The sequence below is a fragment of the Cryptomeria japonica genome, chromosome 7, assembly GCF_030272615.1.
Source record: "Cryptomeria japonica chromosome 7, Sugi_1.0, whole genome shotgun sequence".
NCBI lineage: Eukaryota > Viridiplantae > Streptophyta > Pinopsida > Cupressales > Cupressaceae > Cryptomeria > Cryptomeria japonica.
Genome location: NC_081411.1, coordinates 211,918,753 through 211,937,528, shown reverse-complemented (window position 1 = coordinate 211,937,528; position 18,776 = coordinate 211,918,753). Strand labels below are relative to the sequence as shown.

At 43.1% G+C, this 18,776-nt stretch overlaps 1 protein-coding gene across 3 annotated transcripts in view; it reads left to right on the top strand.

Annotated features, from left to right (window-relative positions):
* LOC131036466 (uncharacterized) overlaps positions 1-18,545 on the top strand; it is a 196,835-nt gene extending 178,290 nt beyond the window's left edge. For all 3 annotated transcript variants that reach the window (XM_057968361.2, XM_057968362.2, XM_059209089.1), the window contains one exon: positions 18,113-18,545. In XM_057968361.2, coding sequence (XP_057824344.1) covers positions 18,113-18,281 — 169 coding nt within the window. In that variant the 3' untranslated portion in view covers positions 18,282-18,545. The remainder of the gene's footprint in view (positions 1-18,112) is intronic.
* The last annotated feature ends 231 nt before the right edge of the window (positions 18,546-18,776 follow it).

Below are 18,776 nucleotides of genomic sequence, written 5' to 3'. Positions count from 1 at the left end.
CTTCAAGACGAGTCAAACTTTTGGTTTTTATGGCCTAGGAAGGAATGGATTAGCGTTTCTTTGACCTTTGAGGTAAATTGAAGTGGTGGAATGAAGGAATGAGCCCAAGAACAAGGATTGCGCTCCTGACCCTTCCGAAGGGTCCAGAGCGAAAATCCTAAAACCTATTCTATCCTCCAAAAATTGGGTCAAGTCAAGCCTAGACCAAGGTGAGAGAAGTTGGGAGATGCCCCTAGGATTGTCCTGGAATGGGTTTTGGCCAATGAAAAATGAAGATTTTAGGCTAGGACAAGGATTTCGCACCTGACCCTTCCAAAGGGTCCAGCGCGAAATCCTAAATAGGTCCTATCCCTGGCCATGGTTTTTAGCGAAATTCTCCTTTCTAGTCATTTTGAGGCCAAGCAAGTGTAGTCATGTTGAGAGATGAATCCAAAGATATAGTCCAGGTATGGAAAGTGAAAGGGATATACCTAGGTGAAGGAAAACAAGCAAGTTGGGAATTTCGCTCCTGACCCTTCCAAAGGGTCCAGTGCGAAATCCTAAATAGGTCTTGTCCCTAGCCATGGTTTTTAGCGAAATTCTCCTTTCTAGTCATTTTGAGGCCAAGCAAGTGTAGTCATGTTGAGAGATGAATCCAAAGATATAGTACAGGTATGGAAAGTGAAAGGGATAGACCTAGGTGAAGGAAAACAAGCAAGTCAAGAATTTCGCTCCTAACCCTTCCAAAGGGTCCATAGCGAAATTTTCAGTTCCACCTAATTTGCTCATGATGAAGGTCAAGTTGTGGATTCCTAGGCTTTGGAGAAGATAAGGCTAGCATATGCTTGTCTTGGAGGCATTTTGAAACAATAAAATGATGGAATTTGAGCTTAGTCAAGAATTTCGCTCCTGACCCTTCCAAAGGGTCCAGAGCGAAATTCTTCAAACCACCTATTTTTCTCCTTGAGTAAAGCCAAAACTTTGATCCCTATGGCATGATTGGAGGAAGAGTGATATATTTTCGCCTTGCAAGATGGGTTGAAGTGAAGGAAATGAAATATCAAGTCTAAACTTGAATTTCGCTCTTGACCCTTCCAAAGGGTCTAGAGCGAAATTCACAAAATATCATTTTTCCTTCAAGTTTGTGCTAGGCCAGGACAGTGATCAAGGTGGATTGGACTTAAAGATTACCACAAGCATGCATTTGAGTAGGTTGTGGGTGCAAGAAGTGAGGATTTTGAGCTAAGGGATGAATTTCGCTCCTGACCCTTCCAAAGGGTCCAGGGCGAAATCTTTTGAATAGTTGCAAGGTCACGATGACAAGAGCATGGAATAGTGAAAAATCAAGATTGTGAAGGTTTGGAAAGATGAAGTAAATGGACTAAAATGGCAAAATCGCTCCTGCCCCTTCTAAAGGGTCTAGAGCGAACATTTCCTTGAAGAGAAGTGTTTTGCTAGGTGAGACGTTCAAGCAAGCCTCGTTGAGGGTGGTTTAAGCCTTTCTCACATCACGAATATTCTATTGATTATGAAGACTAAGTGTGCCTTTATCAAATTTTGAAGAAACTCTAACATCTTCTAGGTTTACCTATGTCTCTTTAAAGAATCCACAAGCGAATTTCTTCAAGGAACATTTTTTCCTATCTTAAATCGCTCATTAAGCCTTATGTTTGAATAAATAAAGCAAATCCGCCTTAACTAAACAATTGTTAAATTGGCTAAATTAACCTTTGAGCTTTGAAATTCAAAAAAAAAAAAATGAATTCCTTGGCGCCCAATTATATCTTTTTTAGCATTATTGCTAAGTCGGCCAGCGTGGAGGTGATTTTATTTTATTTTATTTATGCATTTAAGAAGTCGGCCTATTGGTAAAATGGTGAAATTGCCATATAAAGGTAAGATGGTTTGAAAGCATTATTCATTCATTTGTATTTTTTCCTATGCGAATTGGAAGAGCAGAATTGGAAAAGCGAATTGCAGCAGGAAGGCGAATTTCTGATCTAGGAAGGCTGGTTAGGAATTGAATTTGCAAAGGCAAGCCTGAAGTGCAGACATGAAACCTTTGAAACCCTTTGAATACCACTTGAAAGGATGGCGAATCCGGTAGAAAATCTCCATTTTTATCCATCTTTTCAAGTTAATAAGTGGAAATCGAGGTAAGGTGTTTAATCTGATTTTTTTGGGCAAGGTATTGAAGATCTAATTCAGGGTTCTATTTTTTTAAATTCTCTTAGGGTTAGGTTTTCTATATCAAGTTTAATTTCTAGGTGATGCCTAGTTTGAGATTTCTCAATTTTTAAAAGTTTTATCTTTTAATGAGTCTCAAGTCACCTAGTTAAAATTCTTCACTTAAACCTAACTTAAGCTTGTTTTTGTAGGTATCAAATGACGACCCCAAAGGCAAGTGGATCTGCTACCCGATAGGCTCTCATCAAAGAAGATCAAAAGAACGACGATTTGGAGACCAAGATTGTGTCCAAATGGAGCAATATTGGAGACACCAACTTGGGGAACTTCAATGTGAGGAAGTTTCGAGAAGCACCTTACATCGGCAAGCCATCACCCATAGCCAAGAAGATAATTGAGAGTGGCATAATCAAGGCCGTAGGCTTCCCTCCTGCAGTTAGATCTCACGAGCTAATGATCGAATGTGCCAGGCACTATGATTCACATTCAAGGACAATTGTAGCCGAGGATGGAACTGTCCTAGCCTATCTTTCAGAAGAAGCTATAAGTGAAGCCTTTCATCTCCTGGAGCCGAGAGATATGATCTATAAGAGCTTGGAAGGAGGTAGGTCCATCTACGAAGATGATCCTGATACCTGTCTGAACCTCATCAATAAGAATTGGTTACTCAAAAGTAGGTCTCGCTTGAACAAGATACCTAATTCGCCACATAGAATTGATTTCCAAGAGGAATTTAGAGACTTGATAACCATGCTCTATCGGGTTATAGGTGCCTCTCAGGCCTTCTTCTTCGACATGCAATTGAGGAGGCTAGTCCCTACTAAGTCATTCCACATGAGTTCATATGTTATATATTCTTTAGTCAGAAGTTTTGAGTATGTAGGGCTACCTCATAGAGGAGTTGTTGGGAGAGGGACAAGAGAGATAAGAGCATGTGATTCTTATGTTCAACTGCATCATCCGCCTAAGAATGACTACAAGCTAGTCAATGACACCTTCACAATGTATATCACTAGGGCATTGCAAGGAGGGATTCACCATCGATTGTCTTCGGAGGCACAGGAGCTCGTGAAGAAACATGGTGCATCGTTCATTCAATTTCCAAAATTCACCTACATCAGGGTTCACGGATGTCCTTCACCTCCCTATATGTTGCCAAGATATCCTACAGACAGAATAATATTACTTGAAGTGACTAGACAATTGGCAGCTTATGCTAAAGCATCAAGACATAAGCATGGAAATGGTATCCCCGTACCTATTTTATTGGGAAATTCAATTGAACTGTGTCCTAATTCTCAAGCCGCAGAAGATGCAGAAAAGGAATTATCTCTGTATTCATTCACATCCTTTGCCTTGAGAGAGAATTTCGATCCTCATGGTCATTTGGAACAGACAGTTGGGAAGAAGTACAGACATGAGTTTCAAGTAGAGGATTTCTGGATGAATGTTCAACATGATGTGGAGGTGAAAAGAAAGATGCATTCTAGATTACCCTTGGATCTATAAGGAAATGTAAAATTTATTAAGTAGCCGATCAAGCCCAAGACAGTGGAAGATATTTTCAATCATCCTATGAGAAGGAAGATAAAGAAGTGAAGATAGATTAGAATGAGCAAGAAGCTGCAGACCTGAGAGCATTGATGGACCCTGTTTTAAATTGCACTCGTAGATGGGTGGACGTACAACATCAAAAACTAAAGGAGCAGCATATAGCCATGACATTCACCCTAGAAACAAGAACAAAAGAAGGAGAAGCAAGTGTGAGTGAGAATACTTCTCATTCCAAAGGGTCGAAGAGAAAAGGACCTGAGAAGAGAGAACCCTCCAAGAAGAAACAAAAGGTGAATCCTGATCGTCCACCGAGTATGTCTTCTAGACATGAAAAGGAGATAAGTCAAGGAGAGGATCAAAGATAGATAGTGTATGAAATTGATGAGTCTATGGAATCCATGGTGCAGAATGATAAACAAGGCAAAGGATGAACACCTCAGCACTCATCAAGTCAATCTCTCTAGGTTGGTGCTAATGAACAACAAGAAGAAAAGAATGATGATGAAGCAACATCTCCTTTCAGAGACGATAGACCTGTGCCTAAGGAAATATAGGTAAGGGAAAGAAACTCTTCCATTCCAGATTGGCTAAAAGAAAGGCTGACAAGGGTAGTTGTAGTTGAAGAGGAAGAACAAGTATTCGATTTGGAAAGTCTCATAGGAAATTCCCAAGAAGAAATCGAAAAGAAGAAGGCTACAAAGATGTCAAAGGTAATTAGAGATGATGCAGGATTCAGGAAGATACAGGTAGCTACACTAGTAGTGGACAAGTATGAGAATAAGATTATGGCAGAGGAATATGATTTAGAGACATTTGATCTTGGTCCATTTACCTCTGAGCAGGCCATGGAAGAAGCAACTGATTGAGTGAGAGCACTTAATGACAAACTCAAAGAAGAAATGGAAAAGAATAAGAGGTTAGAAAGGGAGGTTAGTGCTTGGAGGAATTATTTTAGCCACCTTAATCAAAACCATTAAGGCTACAGGATCCAGCAATAGCATCTTTGCATGCACTTCCTCCTGGATCAATAAATGAGGCAGAAAGGATGAAGAACTTACCTAACTCATGAGTTCATGGATTGATGAATCTTACAAGGTAGCCATTGAATTTGTAACATGAATGATGAAGACAGTCCACAGGGCTATCCAAGTCCTTGAGATCATTCATAATCTATTAATAACTGTGGATGCATTCACTCACACTTGAGACATTGTCATCTCGGTCTTACAAGTGATAAGAAGGATGCCTAGGCAGATTTTAGCACAAGAAAAGATAATGAAGGGAGGAACCCATAACCTTCTGCAATGGTCAACTTTGCTCCAAATGAAGGAAGTTCTTTTTGAAGACATCAATAATAGATGCAGCCAAGTTGAAGGCACTATCCACCCTATTCAGGATAAGGTGTTTGATGTATTGTGTACAATCCTTGACAGAAGGATAGAGATCGAAACAGATGTGGATATCCAAGAATTGGAAGATAGGATCAAGATTATTTTTTGCAAAGAGGAGAACATGGTCATAGAAAAGCAACGAGATCAGATGTGTGCTACTATGTTCCTGATCGAGAAAACAAAAGAGCTAGAGCCTGGATGGGAGATGACCCTTCTCGCAGCTTTTGATCAAGTCCTTCACTTGGATGAACGAATGAAGAACTTGCATGAGATTCCCATTGCTGAAATTGAGGGGATTATGTCCAGATTCATTGAATATGCCAGAAAAGAACATAGAAAAGGGAACAAAATTCTAGATGAGAAGTTGTTGTAAAATGATGTGGCAACTTTATTCCCACTGGGCTATGTTTCCTCGTTATTTGTGACAATTTCTATTGGCTATGGATTGATAATGTTTATCTAAATGGGGTCTTTTTGTAACAAACCCTAATTAGGGTTTAGGTGTCAATCTTAGCCTTTGATCTTCTTTAGATCCAAGCCGTTCATTGTATTTGAGAGTGCTATATAAGCCCTCACTCAATTCATTTTAGAGGGTTAGAGTTAGAGAAAAGAGAAATAAGATTAAGACTGTTAGCAGCAGAGAAAGAAATAGTTAAGAAAGAAAGTTGAACAATTGTTGTTTATTTTGCTATGAGATCAATGAAATATTGAAGTTATGGTGTTTTATTGCAATCCTTGTGGCTATTTTCATGGTTGTTTATCTTCTTGAATCACTCTTAGTAGAGATAGTACTTAAGTCTTAGAATTAGATTGAAGGACGAATGTTGTGTTTGATCTTTGGTAAAACTCATAGTCCAAACCACTAGCTCCTTACTGATTGTAAGCACGTCTTGTGTGGTCAACTGAAGATATTAAGATTGTTTAAGAGTTCAATCATTATTGGAGATATTGATATGTATCTTAGTGATAGTATCTATCCCATTGATGATTCGAAAATCATTGAATCCCCTTAGAAGATCACACCAATTCAAATAGAGTTGTAATCTTTTGGCAATACTGAAATTGGTAGAGTTTTATCAGCACCAGTCCCCTTTTAGTCATTCCTAGGATTATTTAGTATCGCCTCCTGAAAGCCCTTATCTCTTGCCTTTTTTGAAACATCAGTTAGTATTAGGAGAATTCAATTTCCTCATTGAAAAGTAGTTGCAAGAGCAAGCTTTCTCAGAAAGTACGTAAGGCCCCTTGTAAAACAGCAAACACAATGACCACTGGTGCTTATCCAAAAGTAGAGAACCTACATAACAGAACCTTGGAGTTTCTCCGATTGATCCTTCTGGGAAATCTTCAGCATTCGGGGAGCTTTAATCAAGAGAGGATAAGATACCTTTGGGTATTTTATTCTGTGTTTGGTTGTGTACAAAAGACACATCAACAAGAGGACACAAGGTCACGGTAGTAGAAGCAATCTGTTCTGGGTAGGCTCATCACACCATGGTAGTCAGAGCAACTTGGTCGGACCCAACGGACCAAATCTCAGCGGAGTACTTTCGAGAGGACCAGTGTTTGGAGGAGGAGTTCCTGGAGGGTCAAATTCTAGTTTCGGAGGGTAGATCGGGCCGCTGCCAAGAAATGTAATGGCGAGTCGGCAAAAATTGCCAAAGTTCACTGGAGATGGGAAGGAAGACCCCGTACGGCATGTGAGACCATCTGGTCCGCCAATGGGGTGGTGGACCAGGCAGAGTGGGTGCTGCAATTTCCGTCCACACTGAGGGGAGTAGCCATTGATTGGTACTCCGACATAGATAAACAAAAGGTGACTACATGGGCTAACTTAGAGAAAGAATTTCAAGCAGAGTTTCAGCTACTACGAGACGATAATGAAATTGTGGCTGAAATCTATAGTACAAAACAAGGTAAAAAGGAGACGGTCCGCACATATGGCCGGAGGCTGAAAGAGTTGTTGGGGAAGATGGATAGCCAGACAACAGATGGGTTGAAGAAGATATGGTTTGTGGAAGGATTGAGGCCTTCCCTTCGAAAAAAAATGAAGAAAGTAGCAGCGGCGGGGGATCTAGCAAGAAGGTCCAGGCGCTCTGGAAAGACATGGAGCAAATGATGAAAGAGTTTAAAACAATGAAGGGGAGCACGAGCAAAACTGAGGAAGGCAATTTATGGTATACTGAATGCAGAATTGACGGCCACACGAAAGGTTCGTGCCCAAAGAAGGCCTGCTGTGACATTTGCCAAATAATGGGACATTCGACAAAGGAATGCCCTTATAATATGAAGACGAGGAATCAACAGATCCTCTTTACACGAGAAGTTGTCAGCGTCTGCAGTAGTGGGCATGACCCAACCCACCAATAACAATGCATCATTTGGCGGGTATCGGAACAATCGGCAGGGAGGAAAAAGCAATAACAATAATAATAACAACCGGAGCTGGATCCAGTACGACGCAAAAGGGCGACCAATGATCTAGTATAGGGCCTGCAACCAGTGGGGGCACTTCGCTAGAGATTGCACAACGGAAGAAACCCCACAAAAGTTGTGGAAGTGGTGTGGACCAGGAGATCATGACGACGGAAACTGCCCAAAGTCTGCGGTCAACCTACTAAAAATCGAGGGAACGGGGAAGGCGGAGCCGGTGTTGGCTTTCACAAGGTCGAAGATGAAGAAAGCCACCTACCTTGACCCATGTACGGAGAAACAACGAACACTAGAGGCGAAAGCCCAAGTGGAGAAAGAGATGATGGCACAACAGAGGTAGAGGAAAATATTCTGAAGCAAATGTTGCAGATAGAAGTACCCGTAAAAGTGAAGGACCTTCTGGAAACAATACCTCAACTACGTACGACACTCGTGCGTTCAGTACCAATAACCGTGTAGAGTTGGATAACGTAGGGTACGAATTCCTCTGGCGGGTCAGCAATAGACCCCTTGATCCTGACATTAAACAACAGTCAACATCCTGCAGTCGTGGAAATGGGTATACTCGGGACCATCCTAACGGACACCATTGTAGATGGCGGGTCTGAAGTAAATATCCTTTATGAAGAAACCTGGAAGAAGCTTGGCAAATCGACACTATGGCCACCAACTTTTAACTTGCTTGGCACGGACCAACATGGGATAAAACCCCTGGGAATGCTTATGGCACAACAAGTGACGATCGGAACACAACCATTTGTCCTGGATTTTGTGGTGATCCCACATAAGAAGGGCTACAACGCCATCTTAGGGAGAGGGTGGCTGGTCAAAGCAAAGGTGAATCACAACTAGAAGCAGAACACCCTTTCCATGGAGAAAGGGGGGCGGAAGTACATCATTGACCTAAGGACCCAGGTTGTCGGGGAGGAGCTTGCATCATCTGACTCGGATTCAGAGGACTCAAATAGATGGGAGTGGGATTCTTATGAAGGTAAAGACGAGAGGGAACCAAACGATGAAGGGGTACTTGAACTGGGTGGATGCTTCGATGATGACACTTCCTCATTGAATGGAGTCTTCTACTAGCAAATGGAAGACTATGAAGTGTTTCACCCTGCTTGTCACATGCTGCAGATTGAGGACGAGCCAGGCGAGGAGGAGTTCCCACCAGAGTACACGGAGTATAAGGAGGGAGACACCAAAGTAAATGATGTCCCGGCGTACGAATTTTCAAAGGACAGACCAATGCGGTACGAAGATCCCACCGTGAAGGAGACAAACTTAGGAGACACTGCCAACACCCAAAATATCTGGGTAGGCGACGATTGGAGCCCAGTGCAGAAGGCGGTAGGATTCAAAATCTTCGTGGAATACAAGGACATATTCGCTTGGTCCTACAAGGATCTGAAGGGGGTCCCGCCAGAAATGTGCGTCCATCGGATACCATTGGTCCCGGGAGCCCAACCGGTACGGAAGAGGCCGTACCACATGAATAAGAACTATGTTGCCAAAGTGAACGAAGAGACTGAACGGATGCTGGAGGCTGACATCATATTTTGGGTGGAGACAAGTGAGTGGGTCTTGCCGATTGTGATCTCACTGATGGAGGCCAACCAGATCCACATCTGTGTGGATTTTCTGTGCCTCAACGCAGTCACCATCAAGGATCCGTTTCCTATACCTTTCATAGACAACATCCTCGAGGAGGTGGTTGGCCATGAAATGTACTCATTTCTGGACGGCTTTTTAGTATTTCGATAGCTGAGGAGGACAAGTTGAAGACCACCTTTGTGGTGAAGGACGGAGTCTATGCGTACAACCGGATGCCATTTGGGTTGTGCAATGCTCCCGCGACCTTCCAGAGGATAGTCCTTCACATGTTCGATAAGATGTTTGTGGGAAATTTGAAAGCCCCGTTGGATGACTGGTCGATTTTCAGTAGTGAAGACGCTCACTTGATGGCACTAAGAGAGTACATGGAGAGATGTCGAAGGGCCAGGCTCGCCTTAAATCCACAGAAATGCAGATTCATGGTACCGCAAGGGAAGTTGTTGGGCCATATCGTTTGTAAAGCTGGATTGAAAACTGACCTGGATAAGGTACGGGTAATTGTGGAAATGGAGTCGCCCATTGATGTGACGGGAGTCAAGTCCTTCTTGGGACACATTGGATACTACCGGAAGTTCATTAAGAACTTTGCCCAACTTTCATTCCCACTGGACAAACTGACAAGGAAGGGCGAACCGTATATATGGGAATCGACACAAGGGGAAGCATTCGAGGAAGCATTCCAGGAACTCAAGAGGACTGGTGGCAGCATCCATTCTGGCCTATCCAAACTGGGACCGAGAATTCCACGTACACGTGGATGCCTCGAACTATGCCATTGGGGCTACACTGGCGCAAGAAGGGGGACATGGGTTGGATCATCCCATCTATTTTGCTAGTCGGTTGATGTCGAAAGCCGAGAAGAACTACAGTATCATTGAGAGGGAAGCCCTCGGAATGGTCTATGCCATACAGAAATTTCGGCACTACTTGCTGGCAACGCCCTTCACCTTCTATGTGGATCACCAGGCTTTGATGTACTTGGTAACGAAACCCATCATCCAAGGCAGGATAAGCAGGTGGCTATTGCTCCTTCAAGAGTTCACGTTCACAATAATTGTACGGCCAGGCAAGAGCCATGTCATTGCTGACCAGTTGTCTCGGATTAGGTCCGGAGAGCTGCCAGAGGGGGTGAATGACAACTTTCGAGATGCTCACCTATTCAAGATTGCATTATTGCCACCATGGTATACTGCCATCGAGGAATATCTGTCCACCTCTGTGTTCCCGCAAGGTATGCCACTGAGAGAACGAAGGAAACTCGTGTTGAGATGTTTCAGTTGATTAATGGATTGTTGTATAAAATGTGACCCGACCAGGTGTTACGTTGATGTGTGATGAAGAGGTACCAAGCGTTTTGAGGGAGGCACATGAGGGGCCAGCCAGAGGCCATATGGGATTAGACACTAGGGCAAGAAAGGTGTTGCTAGCAGGCCTGTGGTGGCCCACATTGTATAATGATGCCATAGAATGGGTAGTAGGTTGTGATACGTTTAGAGAGCAGGGAAGCCGCCAAAAAGGGATTTCATGCCCCTCGACCCTTCGCATGCTCAGGAACTATTCGAGCGCCAAGAGGTGTCACTACATTGTGGGAGCCACAAAATATTTAACCAAGTGGGTTGAAGCGTGGGCCTTGCCTGACAACTTGGCCGTAAGTACAACAAGATTCATTTATGAGCAAATCATTACACGGTATGGTATCCCTATGCAGTTGACCAGCGACAGGGGTGGACATTTTGTGAACCACGTCATCAAACTCCTCACTACTGAATTTAAAATTTTTCATTCATTGTCCAGCCCCTGTTATCCGCAAGCCAATGGGTAGGCCGAGGCTACCAACAAGATTCTTGTGGGGGTAATTTACAAGTCTTGCGGTGTCGAGGGAGAAGACTGGGAAGAAAAATTACCTTCGATCTTGTGCGCCTACCGCACAACCTACAAGGTGACCACCGGCCAAACTCTCTTCCAACTCATGTACGAGCAGGAAGCTGTTGTGCCAGCGGAATTCATGGTGCCAAGCCTTCGCATTGCAATCGAGAACAAACTGGGAGACATGGAGAGCCTGAGGGAGAGATTGTATGTCTTGAACAAGATGGATGAGAAAAGAATGATGGCCCAGTGGGCTACGGAGGCAACCCAACAAAGGAGGATGTTGTGGCACAACAAACACTTGAAACGAATGAGGTTTGCTCCAAGACAACGGGTACTGAAATACAATGGGCGTAATGAGAATAAACCAGGCAAATTCAAGATAAGATGGTTAGGACCATATAAAGTCCGCGAAGTGGCCGAGAATGGGGTAGTGAAGTTGTGGACATTGGACGGACGGGATGTTGTAGGCAGCACCAATGGGTCGAAATTAAAATTGTATCACGAGCAGAGGCGATCGATCGACCCGGAATCCTCCCGAAGAAATAAATTAAAAAAAAACCGTACAGTAGGCAATCGTACGGCTGTACGGGGCCGTACGATGGAAAAAAAAACCAAAAAATAAAAACGAAAAAAGTGCATTGTTCGGTGGAGCCGAGTGCTCACCGTGCAGTGGTACCACGTGCTCACTACGGTGGAGCCCGTGTGCTCCCGTGTGGTGGAGCCTCGTGTTCACCGTGCGGTGGAGTACTCTGTGCGTGTCTCCCGCGATCCTATTTATTAATCAACCGCACGACCGTACGACTGAAAGATAGAATTGCAAGGTGACTGTACGATGGAAGAGAGAATTGCAAGGCAACCTTACGGCGGAAAGAGAGAATTGCGAGTAGGAGACAACCATGCGCACTGTACTCCATAAACCTTTTGCTGTATGCTGTAAACCACAGCCCGCACCCAGAAAAAAACAAACAAAACCGCCATCGTATGGTGCATTCCCGTTGTCCGTAAGATGAGGGAAGACATTCAGAAGGCAGACCTGGGAAGGAAGGGAAAACAAGAAGGTGGCACGTGCAAGGAGATTAAAGAGCAATATAAATCAGATTAAAGTAATTAATCTCCATTCAATGGACACAAACAGGAATAAGGGGAATTGGAGAAAACGGTTGCAACTGTTAGAATCATTGAATCAAGTAAGGACACAGGTAGGAGAGTTTTGCCATCAGGAGTGCATGTTGCAGGTAGCTTGGGGATGAGTAGCACTCAGAAAGGCAAGAAACATCATTCGAAGACCCAGTTGGCAAAGGAGAAGGAAGAGGTAACAGTGGACAACATCGTGTTTGAGGGTCTTAATGGACTAGATTGCAGGAATCGGTGGACGAAGACATCTCATGACGACCAAATAAAGAAAAATCTCTGCCAGGCACAGGTACATTGGGCTATACAAATGCCAGTTTTTTGTATAAAAGATTTTGAGGTAGTTTTGCATGCCATGATTGACCTATGATAGACACTGCCGCCAGTCCATATTTGAATACCAGCACCAGCGGATAACTGTTTCCTTCACGGCAAGCGAGTTCACAAGGGTTTTTGGGATACCTGGAGTGAAGGGAAAAAAAATTGATAATTCATAGAAAATCACTCGAGACGTCCGTGCCACCTTGCTACAGTTGATGTTGCGGGATAACCTCACACAAGCAGAAAAGGATAGCCTCAAAAGTGCTGGTAAGGGAAGGGTGGTCAAGAAATCATTTTTGGGGAAGGGAGTATGGAGATGCTTGTTGTCCGTGGTGAAGAGTCGCCTTACAGGTGCCAGCTGTGCGTCTGATATAGCTATTGCACAAATTGTCTTAATGAATGGGCTGCGCAATGGAGTTGCGTACGATTGGGCATCATTGCTAGCAGATAGGACGGAGGAATTCATGACCCTCCAGTATAAGAAATTCTACTTGCCACATCACGCCATCGGGCTATTTCTTGATGCAGTTCGCACGTAGATTACCCCAAGCTCACAACCACTGGAGCCACAGGGTCATGTTGAACCTGACCAGCCGCCTATATTTTATTGGTTGCATTTGGATGTCTTGACCCACGACGCTGAAGCACATTTGGGCAAGAAACTGAAGAAGCCCACCATGTCAACAACGAAGTCGGAGACGGAGGAGTCTGATGCAAATGAGGAGGATGCTGCTAGTGCAAGGAGGAATCCATCGACACCTCCCAAGTGAGCGGAGAGTGTTTCCGGTTGGCAGGTAGAGGGGGTGACCAGTTGCCGGATGAGGAGGTAATGGAGTCGGCGGGCGTCGAAGGATCCTCACCAGTAAGCACTGCTCCAGCATCGAATCCGGCTAGGGTCCAGTTTACACCAGCACGCCTACCAATGACTTGCCAGTTGGCGATGCCACGTTCATTGGGGACAGTCAGTATAGTCACCACCGTGCCAGTACCTGGTTTTGGGAAATCTCGAGTGACAATTGCTATGACACCACCGAGGGCCGAGACCACACCAGGGACCGATCCTATTACTATTGTAGTTCTTGTGGTGGACTCCGAAGAGCAACCGGGTATCTTGGAGGGTGCGGGGGCCTCCATTCAATAGGATGTGCTGAGTCATATACAGGAGGAAATGGTGGAAACAGGTGCATTCCAGGATGACCTCAGTGCCTAGTTGAGCCGCTATCAGCTCACACCCGTGGCACCTGTAGGCGAGGTTGCTCTATGTCCACGTAGGGAGATGCTTTCTCTGGATGTTATTGATCTGGAGGGAGGGAGTTCTTCAAGTAGTAGGGAGCTTCAGAGGGCTGATTTGCCCTCCTTAGATGTAGTGATGAGTCCTTGCAGAGATGAGGGGGTGACGGTTGGAGTACAACAGGGTTTGGGAGAGTTTGAGCAGTTCATTGCTGATATGACTCTAGGAGCTCAGCGGCTTGTGACCTCTGCGAGACTCCAGGAGGATGCCGCGGTGGTCGAACGGATGGAGAGATTGCTGACTTTTGTCAGCATTGGATGCAGCGAAGAGTTTGTGAGGTGTTTTGAGTCTAGCAGGTGGCCTAAGACGGAGAACCTGGGGATGCTGGAGGCTTGGCGCCTCACCGAGGGAGTTGGAGAGACCCGGATGCAATCCTTATGGAGACAGGTGGAGCAGGCCTTCCGAGAAGGCTACTTTGAGCTCCGTAGGACACAGCATATGGCATCCACCGATGAGGCCTTGTGCGTAGCACCAATGACAGCTTGGGAGGAGCTGGCTGCCAGGTTTCAGGAGGTTGAGGCTACATTGGCACAGACTCGGGCAGCAACGAACATTCTGGTAGCAGATAATTCTGCCTTGGTTACGCAATTGGAGGAGGAAAGGGCAACCAAGGCGAGGATGGAGACGCAGTTGGAGGAGGAGAGAGCATCCAGAGCTCTGTTAGAGACTCGATTGGCTAGTGCATTGGAGAGCATCGACAGGAAGGAGAATGAGGTGTTGGAGGCAGCCTATATGGTTAAGACTGCAATGGAGAGGCAGATGGTGGCAGAATGAGATCTGAAGAGGAGGACTGAGCAGGTGTACGAGCTGTGTGGGCGATTGGCTTCCACCACTACACCACCACCGACGCCTTCTTCATCAGGGACGCCCTCTGCACCCTCTTAGATTTTGATTTTGGGTTCTGTTGTAGCAATGTATTCCTCATTTTGTTTGTAAGTCGTGTGGAGACGACCTTCTTTTTTAGGGGGGATGATGTTGGCGGTAATATTGTACGGGAATAAAACCGTAGTTAATTAGGTAGTACTTTACTTTGTTAGTAAGGTAACTGAGGGATGGTAGTTACGGGTGCGACGGTTGCCCCTCGCATCCCCTCGGTACCTTTATATACCATGGAAGGTAACTTGTAAACAAACATGATTATGAATAGAAATAGTGTCTCTTATATTTGCTTGATCTTATCTGGTATCTATGGCATTACTGTCTTTCGTTAAGCATTCTATCTGTATGTTCTAAACTGTTCACCCAGAGGGTAAACAGACATCAAATCTTTCAATCAGCCTATTAGTGAATTCATCATATGTGGTAATGAGGTTGTGACCAACAGTAGTCAACCCATGGTACCACCATTCATGAGCAGCCCCTTCTAGATGCAATGTAGCAAACCTTAATGTATCCTCTTCAGGCGTTGGTCTTAGTGATAAATAATTATCAAGTTTTTGCACCCATGCCCTAGTTGTACACTTGTTAGTCCCATCAAAATAAGGCATTGCAATCTTACCGAGTGCTTGCTGATAATCAGTCATGGGTGGAGTATAATGTTCATTCCTTCCACCATTCCTTCTATTCCTTTGATTCATGAATTGATCAAAGGTCCATTGCTCTCTCAAATCTAGTGGTAAATAACTATATTCCATGTATGCTTGTCTTGCTTCATCACCAAAAGGAGCAGCTGCAACTACCTATGGTTGTTCTTCTCTTGGTGTGAAGGTGGAAAAGAGAGGCCTAGATGCTGATCCTCTAGTGTTATCAGCACGGTGTATAGACCTTTCGCCATTAATGTTCCCACTATGTTCTGCTGAGCAGGTGCTTCAGCTCTGGATGCTCTCTCCTCCTCCAACTGCTTCTCTTTGGTGTATTATTTTCATTGTTCCCACTATGTTTTGCTGCGTGGTGTTGATGGAGACTATTATTTGTCTGCTGTTCCATTTTCCCCAACAAGCGTGACATCATGTCAAGCATGGTGTCAAATTTCTTTTCAATTCTTGCATCCTTGTCTTCCTCAACCATAGTCTGAACTGTTTTTCCTGTATCCATTTCTCTTAAAGCCTTAGAAAATGTGTCTACTTCAGGCACTTGTGGATTTTGGTACTGCTGTCTTCTTTGTTCCCTGTTATAATACCTGACTTCTCTTGCACTCGTAAACACAGGATGGCAGGATGATAGCTCTGATACCACTGTAATATCCCCTGCTGTTATGTAACTGAAATGTGTAGGGAATATTGTCAAACAATTGTTTGATTTCCTGCTGTTCTAGTTTCAGACTGTATAACCTGTGTGTTATGTGGGTTTTTGGACAGCTGTATAATCTTGCGTGTTAGCAGTTTTGACTTAGCATATGACTGATATGAACTTCAGGCTCACTTTGAGAGTATTAACTTCAATTGGCAATGATATTATGGCTTGCAAAAGCTACTAAATCTATACAGTTCTTTGAAACTTCCATTTTGGTGCATGCAGTAGAGATGCTTACAAAGGCCATGAATTTTGGCTTCGCAGTGGCTAACTGCATATGCTTGAAAGACTTCTCAACAAATGCACTTTCTGTATATTCTGTGATCATTTGCACTATGAAACAGCTTCTCTTTGAGGCATCCTGTCAAGCAGTTTACTTGTCGTCTATGCTTTGGCATTTTGTATTCATTACTACCAGAGAAGTTGCAACTACAACATTTAACTTATTTCTATTTTTATTATGCTGTGATAGATGTTCAGAACCTTTAATTCTGAAGCTGCAGAAACATAGAGAATGGTGGTTTTACATTGTCAACCTTTCAACAGATTTGTTGGTATATATCCTGATTTTGGCATAGGCGGGGAGGGTATGAGCAGGAGAGATGCGGGGAGCGCAGTCTCCCTTGCAACGTGCAGTATTGCATATTTTCAGCATGAGTCCGAAACTCTGCATTCCAAAACTCATTTTGACATTTTCTTACACTTTATGTTCGAGTTGGACCTTCAAGTGCAGTTTGTACTTTTGTTAATGTGCATCAGAGTTCTGCACCTCCGCTTTTGCTTTAAAAAATAAACATTTAACTTTTTCTATTTCTTTCCTGGGATTGTGAGAATCAGGAGCACTACCACAATTTGCAATTTCCTTGCTTGTACGCACACAGAGTCTGTGTTTCCACTTCAATCTGCTTCTCAACAGTGTTCAAGGAATCAAGGGCAATCTTGCAGCCACTAGCAATTTTTTTAAGAAGGCATAGTATTTTAGAAACAATTTCACCAGAGTTTCCGTAACATAACTGAGGCAAATGAGTGCTTGCTGATTAATGAAAATGCAAGAAAAGTACTTTCTGTGATTTGCAGCACAATCAGCTTCAAATATTTCTGAGAGAGCTACTGCTTCAAAGAATTTCAAATTCTGAGTATGCAGGCCCCTAGATCACTGGAATACCATACAAGATGGCTATTTAGAAGGAATTACTACTGGTTGGAACTGAAATGCTGAAGGAAGAACTGAAGCAGGTCCCCATGTCAGTAAGGAGCACTGTGCTCTCTCTAGTCTTCTTAAGATCAAAATCCGATAAAATTTTTGTTCTAATGGCTTATACCTCTTTATTTCGTTTTGTTCTAATGGCCTATCAGTATCTCTAGTCCAGCATGTCCTACTAGGCTTGCTTATCTGAGTGGATTCTGGTCCAAGTGTGCTTTTTCTGGTTTTCTTGCAACTATATCTTTTATCCATATCAACACGTCTTTATTTGTAGAGTAAAAGCTTGACTATTTGTAGGTTCAAGATGACATAAGTTGAAGTAGGCTGCCAGGGAACCCTTATACTTTACCAAAATGCAAATTTTACTCCTTGCATTCTTCAAGTAGCAAAAAGAGTGTTTACCATATATATGGAATCTCATCTATGAACATATAGCAAATCAAGACATGAGTGAAGCATTCTCATATCAAAGATAAGAGTGATATAACTTTAAAAACTTCTATACTCCACTGCCTATGTTTTATTACTGGTTTATTGTTATCGTTGATGAATTCGTTCTATTTGACTTGTTTTTATTGCATGCGTGACGAGGGAACGTGTATAAATGGGTGTTTGACCATAACTATTGTGACATCAGACATTAAAAGGTGTTCTTAGATTATTGCTTGAATTTAAGTCGAAGATCTGTGATTCTCAACATTAACGTTAAGACCAGTTAATCATTACTCTTTTTATTGCTCGTCAAATATAGACCTGGATGAGGCTGTTGTATCTATACTTTGTTATGACTACATGATGTTTGATTTTTAACACAATTCTTGCCTTTTATGTTCTTTTTTTTGGTTCTGTTTTTCTGCTTGAAAATGATGTCATTTATATGATGTAACCTCTGGTCTCTTCTGTGAAATACAGTTATGAAAGAGCTGATCCGAATTATGTGATGCTGACCCCCACAAAACAACACGTTGCTGAAGGAATTCTACAAAATCATCACAAACGGCCCATGTTGAAGACAGACGTTACTTCAGGGAACTTTGAAGCACTTCCTAAAAGCTTGCACCCCATTGATGATATCATTTAGTTCAGGAAGTTTATGCCAGTCACCCGATATGTGCTGTTTACTAAAAATAGCTTTGGTTGCAAAATGTTGAACCTTCCAAACACAATGCATTTTGGCGTTCTCTATTATTTTGACATAGATGATAATCTATAGTAGTTAACTTTGTTAGAAAAAATATAGAGATTGTAAATAGCTCCAACTGTACAATGTTATTATCATATCATTCACACATGAATTCATTAATTCTTGAGAAGAAAACGCAATCTATGGATTTTATTTTGTGCTTTTTTCAGTTATGATTGCATTTTCTGTACACTTTTCCTTACCATTTTTTTTTTCTTTATCACCTTTTTCAAAAATAGCTTTAACAGTGCAATATCAATTTTCAACATGTAGTACACATCTTAATCATTATGATCCACTTTTTATTAGTAATGATTGAGAAGAACCAATATCTCATGAGGGTGAATAGTGCAGGGGGCACTTATTGTATCAAGACGGTTCTCTTAAGGGTGG